The sequence below is a fragment of the Canis lupus genome, chromosome 17 (assembly GCF_011100685.1).
Source record: "Canis lupus familiaris isolate Mischka breed German Shepherd chromosome 17, alternate assembly UU_Cfam_GSD_1.0, whole genome shotgun sequence".
In the NCBI taxonomy this organism is placed as follows: Eukaryota; Metazoa; Chordata; class Mammalia; order Carnivora; family Canidae; genus Canis; species Canis lupus.
The window spans coordinates 58,826,662-58,837,560 of record NC_049238.1 but is presented as its reverse complement, the minus strand read 5'-3'; the positions used below and the strand labels follow the sequence as shown (position 1 = coordinate 58,837,560).

Below are 10,899 nucleotides of genomic sequence, written 5' to 3'. Positions count from 1 at the left end.
GGACGCGTACCCTGGGTCTAAACTCTGGCACTGCTGGCGGTGCCCAAGTCGGGGGTACTGCAGAAGCACAGAGGGGCCCAGCCTACAAACCCCATCTCGGGGATCTTTCGCCAGCCTCCAGCTAGCCGCATGTACCCTCCTTTGGGTGTTCCTTTGTTCCTACTTGCTCACTTAATCCTGTCTGTATTTCCAAACCCCTGAGGCTCTTCCTTACCTCCCCACTTGCTTTCTGGAAGGCTTTCCTGTGTGCAAATCTGTACACGAATCATGTGTATCTCTGCATCGAACAGTCTGTGTTGCATAAACACAAAGACTATCTTCACGTGTTCTGTTCTGTGAATATGTATATAAATGTTTCATTCACAGGTACCCGTGCACATATGTCTGCACACAGAGACTGGGGTGGGAAGGCTGGCTGAACCTGCATGACTCCACATGCTCAACATGTCTCCCATGTCCCTGACTCCCATACTGTAGTGTGGAGGTCACTTTCCTTTTCCTCCTGGTGCCATTTTAGGTTTGGTTTTGTTGGCCAGGTTCGATTGGTCGGTTAGTTTGGGATGGGCACCGACTTCGTGTCATGTGACCAGGATAGAAGTAGTAGTTTAGTGCCACCCTTTTGATTTGAGATTTGGAGCAACGGTCGTTGGATTATTCCCAATTCCATCCTTAACACCACTTCTGACTCATTTCAGCACCAGAGAAGGTAGAGATGCAAACCCTAATAAGATCTGCTGCCAAGTCAATGAAATACTGGCTGGCATTACAATGTACCCTGTGCATCCTGGGATGATAAAAGTTTTAAATATTATGTATACATGTGTATAAAATATTTAAGCATAAACTAAGATATATATACATTTTAAATATCATGTACGTCCATCCTCCTCCCTTCTTGAATAGCAGAGGTATACGAAGAATGTGAAATGCCTTTTCTAAGTCTAGGAAAACCCAAGCTCTGCTATGTCAATGGAGAGGAACTTTGTTGATCCACGACAAAGACAAAAATGTCACTGTTTTATCTTGACTTGTCATTTGACTCATTTATTGTCACTTAACTTTTCCCACATCAAAGACTACACCCAGTACTAGTACTAGATTTTATGCTTCCTGAAAGCAAGGTCTGTGTCTTGAACCTCTTAGTGTCCCAGCAGCATTTGGCAGGATGCCCTGACAATGCCAATCACAGAAACAACTTGTGGTTCCATGTGGAACGCTACATGGATTCAAGCAACCACTGCACGTTTTTTCTAACGTGGCTTATGGTAGGTACTTAAGTTCCAGACAGGAGACACAATAATATTTATTGGAATTTTGGAAATATCAAGCAATTAAAAGTATTTAATGGTCCTCTCACTTTGAAGTAAGGAAGAATCATTTTGAAAGTCACTGAGACTCTAATTAGCAGATTAGCAGCATGTACTCCAGTACGGAGGCTTGAGTCATTCCTCTTCTGCTCTGCAACTAACTCAAGAGCATTTGTTAGCTGTTAAAAACCTGCCCTGTACACACGGTTTGAATTCAGATTTTCCCAGGGATGGCTACATGAAAGAAATCGGACATCTCCTCATATACCTCCTGTTTTATCCTGTGTCCTTCTCTCCTAGTAATCCCTCAGTTTACCTGCTTGCTAAAGGAAAGGCCAGTACGGCATGATCTGCCTGAAACCACATAATACCATAAGTAGGTCAAATGCCCGGGATGCAGCTTACACCATCGAGACTACCTCCCACCTTTATGGGCACTGGAGAGCCTTTAAACCACACTCCACTTCCAAAATGGCCTACCAGAGGGGCTGTGCTTCGTTCTGTCTTGCTGTTAGAGATGTTCTGGATGTGGAAAGAGACGATAGTTTCAACCTGGCCTTTCAACACAGCTTCTGCGGCTCTGCAGAGACAAGAGAGATGCACACACTAGGATTTGCTTCTACTCCACTACCTGTAATTGCAAAAACACTTTAACCCCAGAGTGAACTTGTAAGAGCAGAAAGGAAGGTGGTTCTGTGTAGAGAGCCATCAGAAATGTTGAGTAAGAATCAAGAAACACAAATTTTCATTATTTGTGTCTATCATTTAGCATCAGACTTCTGGAATCTAATGATAGCTATTAGCAAAATCTCAAAAGAGGCATTAAAAAACCCCAAGATTTTCTCCTTCCAACCAATACACTGTGGTAGGTGTTTTATAGAATCCTAGTTCAAAACCCCAACATGAAAAGCAAACGTGAACTCTCTCAACACATAATAATAAACTAAGGCTGTGGAAATTCACTCTGTCTGTATGTAGGGTACATTCACATTTTGTATAAATTAAGTAAGCAAAAAAAATCTGCTGACCCATCCATCAGAAACATAGGTGCCAAAACATTCACAGTAGTTATCTCTATTCCAGACATATTTCTCTTTTTAGTTATTTATATTTTCTAATCATTCTAAGACAGACACAAGTATTACTTGTGTTATTTAAAAGAGAATGCTAAATTAGATGCTACTGTGTAATCAATCTCTTTTATGTTTGAAAAAGATCTGTATCTTACAAGCACAAAAACCTTCTGGAAGGAAAGCCAAAGAAGTATCATCAGTGGTTGCCTCTGGGGAGAGAGGGTCAGGAGGTTTTGTATTTTATTTTATTTTACCCCTTTCTGTACTGTTAACTTCAAGTGATATAACACATGTGGGGGAAAAAAGGATTAACCTTCAGTGGGAATAAGAACTCAGGCGTCCAAACACACAAGCCCTGCCAACAGCAAGACCCAGCTGTGAACTTACTTATTGGCCATCTCAGTAGAAAACACATACACCACTTTGGCGGGAGTCTTCTGAGCAGGTGTGGGCTCTGGGGCAGTAGTCTGGCCATGGGAGGGGGTGGAAGACCTGGGGGCTGGAGCATTGGATGGGGTCATCGAGTGTGGTGTGTGCTGGGAATCCTGGGACTTTATGTGGTCAGCAGAATTACATTCTAAAAGAATGAGAAGAGTGGTGTCAGAGAAAGGAAAAAGCTGCTTCTGCCAGCATTTACAGCACCACAACACAAACCCACCTTGAGAATTTTAAGGAGGAAGCACCTTGCTAAGAGAAAACCTCTTCAACTCATAAAAATTCCAAAACGCTTCTCCCCAAATGACAAAATTACTAAGCACTAAGCACCCTTTCCCTCCACCTCCTTACTTGTCTATTACGCACCCTTCAGACATTAGCACAAGTGTCCCTCCTTCCTGGAAACCTTTTTGGAACCTCTTGGACTAGATGCCCCAGTGAGTTGAAACCACAGCCCCCAAATCCTCTTATTTCAGCATTTATCACATTTTATCATAATTGTTTAATGATCTGCAGTCCGGGTTCACTCAAATTCTTGGGGATGGCAGCTGCATCTTGTGACCATGGTCCCCTACCGCACAGCATAGTGCTGGCGCTCATGGCAGGCCTCCCACAAATACCTGAGGATGGAAGGAAAGATGGGGGAGCAATCACCCACGTTCTTACTTCTAATGTGGGCTGGCAGGAAGGAGTGGGGGGGGGTGTCAAACTTCCACCCCTGGAATGCGACTTCACACTCTGGCCATAGTTAAGGTTTCTGGTTTTCAACTAGGAGGGAAAACAACTGAAGCCACAGCCGTTGGCCCCATATTCCTCCTGCCTAGCTCTATTTTGGTGCCTCCCCCGTTTCTACTACATGTCACCTCTCGTTTCTGCCACACGGGAATCAGCTGTGACAGACCCACACTACTGCCAGGGCTTCCTCTCATGCCTAGTGGCAAAGTGGTAACCAGAGAGAACCCCAGTCTCACAGAGTTCAACTGACAGAGGAGAATAAGAGATGCCGGGAAAACTGCTCCAGTGTAGGCCCCTGGCATAGACAAACGGGAGCTCGAGACTGAAGGAGAAACAGCACAGAAGCCAGAAACATCCCCAAGAACGTGGTGAGGACTGAGAGACATCCTGCCATCACCCCCGGAACATGTGCATCCTGAAGGGCAAGAACTCTTCCACGAGGCAGTCCCAGACCATTCTTCAGGGAGTGGGAAAACAAGAGGAAGCAGTTCCACCCTAACAAGCTGCGACAACTCCTGAACCTGGTACCTACTCTCCCCACTCGGCTGCTCTGAGGCTCTCCAGCATCCACCAATGTCAGAGGCCTTCCCTCGGGAATAGCTACTTCCCTCTGAGTCTCAAAGATCTTATAGACATACCTTTAATGTCAGAGTCATCGTTTGGAGTCCCAGGATCTCTCTGATCAAAGGAGTCGGCGGAAATACTTCGCTCCCTTTTCCCCTTGCCCTTGGCACCATTTCCAGCCCCATTCTTCAGCCCCATGCTCCCACCTGGGCCGGGGAGTGCTTTAGGGGTATGGCCCCCACTCCTGGAGTCACAGGGGGATGGCTGGGATTGGCTGGCTGAGCCCCCCTGTTTACCCTGATTGGAGAATTTGGAATCCAGCTGGGGGTTTCCAGATGGGGACATCACTGTAGGAGGACGGACCATCACCTCCTGCTTTGACTTAGGGCTACTAAAAGAGACAAATAACAAAGGGAGATCAGACGCCGGATCCAGCTGGTCTGCCCAAATCAGGGAGAAGCAGTTCCTAGAGTAGGTCAAGGAGATGCAAAGGACTGAGGGACCACCCCACCTTTCACCTCAGTCACTTCCTTGATCCTTCGAGCCCTGCTCTCATCTTGGAGCTGACAGAGAGGAGGATCAGGCCTGCCTGGGCTCGGGAATCCTACAGTCACGTGGGGACCCATCTCTAGGGCTTCTGTCAGTAAAGGACAATGGTCTCTATGTACATAGAGAACTCACTCTCACACTAAGACTAGCTCAGAGTAAACAAACAGGCATCGTTAAGATCAAAACACTACCCACCCCGGCTGATGACAGGGAACAACTGTAACAACGGGAGCCTAGCTTCCCTGCTGGAAAATACGGGCAGGACCCAGAGAGCATGAGAGGAAACCCGCTGGTGAGTGGAGGGTTAGGGAAACCCTGTCGGATGTGAATCCCTCCAACAAGCAGTATTGTGCACCAGAGCACATACACTAACTGGAACCCCACAGGATGAGGAAAAAATTCTTTAAAAAATATCAATTTGGGGGCACCTGGGTGGCTCAGTCAGTTAAGTGTCTGTCTTCAGCTCAGGTCATGATCCTGAGGTCCTGGGATCAGGCCCCAAGTTGGGCTCCCTGCTCAGCAGAGAGTCTGCTTCTCCCTCTGCCCCTCCCCCTGCTCATGCTTTCTCTCCCTCTGTTTCTCTTTAAAAATAGGGGCACCTGGGTGGCTGAGCGTCTGCCGTTGGTTCAGGGCATGATCCTGGAGTTCTGGGTTGAGTCCCGCATTGGGCTCTCCCTGCAGGGAGCTTGCTTCTCCCTCTGCTTATGTCTCTGCCTCTCTTTCTCGGTGTCTCTCATGAATAAACAAAATCTTTAAAAAACACATATCAATTTAAGTACTGTGGAACACAGGAAAACACTTCACAGCGGGGGACTAGGGGCTGGTCCTTTCGTCCTAAGACCTAAGGCCTTGTCACCATCCCAGGCCTTGGTTTAGTACATCGTATTGGGTGGGCTCTAAGGTCCTTTCCTCTGTGCTTTGGGAGGGAGGTGGTGGTAAAGAAGCACAGTCAAAGAACAGCTGGCAAAAGAATAACAATAGAAAACTCTAACAGAAAGTCTGATTGCACTGTGGCCCGTTTACTATTCTAACACTATTTACTTCTCTGTTTTCTCTTCCTTTCCCCACTTGGGTTCACTTGCTTCCGCTTGAACACACTGTTCCCTCAGTGACAGTTCGAGGTCCACCTATGACAATCCCCAAGGGGCAGCTGGGTAGGCCCCAGCCCTTACCTCTGTGTGTTTCCTGACGGGGAGTTCCTCACTTTAGGGTTACTGGAATGCATTGATTGAAATCCTGAGCTTGCAGTCACAAACAGGGATGGGCTCACCGAGTTCCTCTCGGGCAGCAACAGAAGCAGCTGCTCAGGGCAGTGGTAGCGGCCCGCTGCTTGTTGGGTGCGTCCCTTAGCGCTGGCCACCTGTATGCCTTTTTCCTCTTTGTTTTTCTCTGCTGTGGAAGTGGGTCCTTTCCCCTTGCAGCTCCAGCATTCTCTGGGTGTGTGCCTCCTGCTGCCAAAGGAAAATCTCGCATCTCCAGGGCACACTACGGGAAAAGGCCACCCAAAAAGGGTTGGGAGCAAAAACACAAAAGACACAAAACACCCTTACAACAGGATCAAAGTTAAAGCACTAGCCAACTCGAGGATGTGGCAGATAGATCACTCCTCAGCTTCCAACAGGGTTAAGGGAGCAGCGATGTTCATGCTCTGGCACTCAGGCAGCTGAAGAGTGACAAGATTTTCTGCCAAGCACTTGAGCCTCCCACCAAGTATCATGTACCAGGCGTTTGTAAGCACATGAGAAAAACATTTTATCTTCAGGCACATATTCTCCCTTACATTTCTCTACTTTCAAATACAAACCCGTCAAAAACTTGAGTTTTTCTTTTTTCAAAACGATGCTTTGCAACCAAAGGGTACTACTCCAAATCCAAAGCAACTGTCTGGTGTTTCACCTCCGATGGGAAACGATGGCACTGAAATGTAACAAACCCATCCCGATTCCCAACCATGAAACAAATTAATCTGTGTTTACATTCTCAGGGCCTCAGGATGGAGAGACATTGGAAGAGGTACTCCTGAAACCAGCTATCGAGCCAATACCAAATACAATCAGTTCTGCCCCCTGACTTCCATGATCTTTCTATTAAATTATGCCAAGGATGTGTCTTGAGCTCTCACTGTTTAATGACAGGGACCACAGGCATGGGTAAGCATGGGAATGATCCATAATGCTGAAGGTAAAAGAACAGCTTCGAAAGCTAAGATATTTTTTGAGCCAATTTGCAAGGCTAATTCGACGCATAAAGGTCAAGAAAATACTCCCAAACCTAGCCAGAGAACAAATGAGAAAGCCCTTTACTTAAGGAGGCCTAGACTAGTTCAGGGAAAACCAAGGTACAATTTCAGTCACTGCTCCTTCCAGGGAAGTTCCCAATAGAGTTTTCTGGTGACCACAGTCTCCTCAACTCCCTCCTCTCCTCCTGTGATCTTGCTGCTAGGGTATGGGGCTGAAGGAAGAAGATGCCAGATGCAGGATTAGTTAGTGCCTGAAGAACCAAAGGGAATTAGAAGCAGCTCAGGTGTTCCAGCTTATATATAGGCACCTTGAGAGGCTCCAGGACTGGACAAAGGAGAGTAGTTCTAGTCCAGGTTTTGGCATTGAGCAGGATCACTGCCAAGTGTGAAATGTCCATTTTTTCATTTGGAAAGTGCAATAGTCCCAGCTATTTAACCTGAGCCGCTGAAAGGAATTGGTGGAGGTTCTTGGTACACACGATTGCATTTTTTTCTTTTTAAATGAAGTCAGGGAAAAGAACTAGAATAAAATGTTACAGAATGTTTCTATGCCGACCTTAGGAGAAAACATCCTAAAAAACATTTTGGTCTTGATTATACTTAAGGTTGTATTTTCATCCCCCACCACCTTCAGCTTTTTTTTTTTTTTTTCTCCAGTTTAAACTATAAAATTGATTGCAGTTGTCAAATTTGACAGACGTGATCATACACAATTTTGTGACCTCTCACCAAACATCAGCAAACACCGGTAAAATAGAAGTAGCAAATGAATCTTGCATGGACAAAGCTATCAGAAAACATTTATATCAGGAACAGAAAAGCAGTTACCACCTAGATAGTCCCCTTCTAGAACTTCTGGTACTTTCTGTCTGCATCACACATTCGAGCACTCGATCATATGGCATACTGAATAGTCCTATGTGTTATGCTTCATCTCCCTATGAAGACTATGTTCTTTGAAGACAAGAATCCTGTTTTAAAGTTCTTTGGCAAAAAAAAAAAAAAAAAAAAAAAAGTTCTTTGGCTTGTCTCTAATACTCAGCATGATGTACTAAGATGTGTTTGGACCCTCTGTGACTTACTCAAGCTTCTCCCCGAACGGAAACACCTGGCATTTGTGTTGCACTCTTTTTCCAAAGGAACTCAAAACCTATTACAAATACCAAATCACCTCAATCTGCCAGGCATTTCTGAAGAGTCAGGAGCAATGATTATTTCTAATAATACTGTGAGCATATAACACTTGTATTTCAAAGTACTCCTACAGACAGTTTCTTATTCTCGAAAGTTGCTCAACCTGGAGCAACAGGCATTTTACAGATGAATGGACAGAGTGCATATGACTGGTGTGTGTGGCTTCTCTGAGGTTTTGCCATTGGCTCTCCCTGACTCTGCTCTTCCTCGAAGCCACCTCTTCATCATAACTTTATGGGTGGAGAGAGAGCACGGAAGGCTGAAACAAGCATGTGGACTCAGTGATGACAGGGAACAAGATGCAGGGTTTTCAACCCAAGATCCAGGGGAGTTGCTGAACTAAGTCACCCTTGCCTTAGCCTTGGCTGAGAAAAAAAAAAAAAAAAATCCACCGAGTGTCTTATCATATATTCCCAAAGATTAGAATTAGGCTCTTTGGCTCCTCCATTTGCAGGGTGGTACTCACCTGTTTACCTGAAAGGTTGGAAAAGCTGTTCCACAGAAGATGCTTCATTACAGCCACAGAGAGATTTTTTCCTCCCACATAACGAAATCTCCTAACTTTAAGATCTACTTATTCAACGTTTCTCCCTTTTCTTCTTAGATCTTACTTAACATTCTTCCGAAGTAGGTGTCAGGCACTCTTTTAAGCACTGTCTGTGCATACTAAACTCACAGACCATAATGCCACTCTCCCCACTCGAGAGATGAGGAAACTGGGCCTCAGAAGTATTTAGCTGTTTGCCGGAGCACAAGGTGGATCACACCTGAGTTAGCCATACCCCAGTAAGTGGGAGAGCTGGCACTGGGCCAGGCGCCCTGGCTGTGCTCGTCATCACTCTGGCACCTTTCAGGATGGGACTTGGTGGACAAGGGGAGCCAGTGCACAAAATATAGTGCTCGGCAGCAGAGCATGAACATGCGGGTTAACTATGACTATGATGACTACTACTCTCTAGCCAGCACACTGGCTCATCTCGCTGAATGTTATTTCATATCTTATTCATCTCCAACTGTCCCCTTCCTGCCTTTCCTCCCCTTTCTCAATGCATGGTCTTGCCCAGGACTTAACAAGAAGTCACCAGGCAGGATGTGACATGCTCACCACCAAATGTGCCAACCTATTTTCAGAGTACCTATCCTCTCCTTCTTCTCTATTCCTGAACTAGAAAAAACAGTCCAGTTTTCCTCAAAGGTCAGCCTACCACGTGTGGTCTAGGTCCCATCCCTTCCAGCTTTCTGAGAGCTCTCACTCTGTCCTTTGGCTTTCCCTGCTACTCCTGCGTATTTCCAATCACCACTCAGACATGTGGTAGTCTCTTCCAGCATTGAAAAAATAAAAACAAACCCAAAATTACAGGAAAACAAAGTCCAGCCCTAGCATGTTATTCTTCCCTTTCAGAGCCAGGTTTCTCCACAGGGTTAACAAGACACATGGTCTTCACTTCCTTCCTTGCCATTCACCCTTTCACCGTTTTAAACCAACTTCCACCCCCAAATCCCTACCCAAATCACAGAAACCACTATTGGTTAAAGTCACCACTGGCCACTGTTCTAACCTCACCTTACTCCATCTCTTAGTCTGCTGGCCAATGGCTTCCTTCTTGAACACTCCTCTCTTTATTTCCATGGTGCTGCACTTTCCTAGATGTCCTCCCGCGTCGCCAAGTCACTCTGTCTGGCCCCTGTGCCAGCCCCTTGTCTACTCAAGCTCCACGACTCAGAGGTCCTCAGGACTCAATCCTGGGACCTCTTCTCTTCTCATCCCATATGCTCTCTCCAAGCCAACAACTTCCAATTCCCATTCCCAGCTCAGCTTCTGCCCGCAGACCCGCACACGCAGATGCCGCCTTGACATCTCCCTAGAAGTCTCAAACTTAAACAAGATGGGAGGGGAGTTCTTCATCTCCAGACAAATACTCCCCAAAGTATTTGTCCTTCGGTCCTCCACACCATAGAAAATGGCACCTCCACCCACCCACGTGCTCATGCAGCAAACACAGGAGTTTTCAGGACAAGTCCCTCCCTCACCTCAACCCTCCATATTGAGTTTGAATATTTTTGCCAAATGAATGGAATCTTGGCTTCAGAATTTCTGCTTCAGAAAGGCGAGGCGGGGACCAAGAGTGGTTTGGTCAGCCCTGTCTTCCCAGTATTACTGTAGCACCTGGCACAGGGAATTTGCTCAAAAAATCTCTCTTGAATAAAAGTTGAAGCTTTTCCCCAAGATCATCTTTCTAAACCAGCCAGGTTCCCTAATGCTACTATCTGTCAAGCTACTCACCAAAACCCCAAGGGTCACGATACTGCAGTGCTCATCCTGGAGGTGAGGAGTGGGAGGAGTCCAGGAACCCCTTTCTCAAAGGTGCCCTCACCTGCATGAGGATAAGGAAAAAAAACTTATAAATGGATTTTTAAAAAATCAACTATATGTCTTGTTACTGAATAGCTTAAGGAAAGAACAGATTTCCTATGTATTCTAGAATGCTAGATTAAGAAGCAGTTGTCATCCCCATGTAAAGGGAATCAACTTCCAATTTTTAATGAGTGTATCATCCAATCTGGAGACATCTCGAGGCCCTTGTGACTTTCCCTCCTCCCCAACAAAATGTTTTACTTTCAGAGACTGGGAAATACGAAGGGCAAAGAAAATCAATGTTTCTACTTTTTAAATTTCTGGGCATTTAGTAGGAAAAAAAACCCCTCACACATTTGCTTCTGCCCATTCTTCATTAGTACAGAGAACTGGAGCTGACTGGGAAGGAAAAAGAGACAAAAGTGCAGATGTGCTGTTGAATTCACA

General features: G+C 45.7%; 1 protein-coding gene across 11 annotated transcripts in view; it reads right to left on the bottom strand.

Moving 5' to 3' along the window:
• BCL9 (BCL9 transcription coactivator) overlaps positions 1-10,899 on the bottom strand; it is an 83,095-nt gene that overhangs the window by 8,014 nt on the left and 64,182 nt on the right. For 8 of the 11 annotated variants that reach the window (XM_038561986.1, XM_038561985.1, XM_038561976.1 and 5 more), the window contains 5 exons: positions 10,381-10,471; positions 5,836-6,148; positions 4,189-4,505; positions 2,768-2,957; positions 1,788-1,887 (listed from right to left, as the gene is read on the bottom strand). In XM_038561986.1, the coding sequence (XP_038417914.1) occupies positions 1,788-1,887; positions 2,768-2,957; positions 4,189-4,505; positions 5,836-5,888 (660 nt within the window). In that variant the 5' untranslated portion in view covers positions 5,889-6,148; positions 10,381-10,471. Of the gene's footprint in view, positions 1-1,787; positions 1,888-2,767; positions 2,958-4,188; positions 4,506-5,262; positions 5,308-5,835; positions 6,149-10,380; positions 10,472-10,899 lie in introns of those variants that run through there. The other 3 variants (XM_038561983.1, XM_038561982.1, XM_038561984.1) reach the window with 3 other exon arrangements.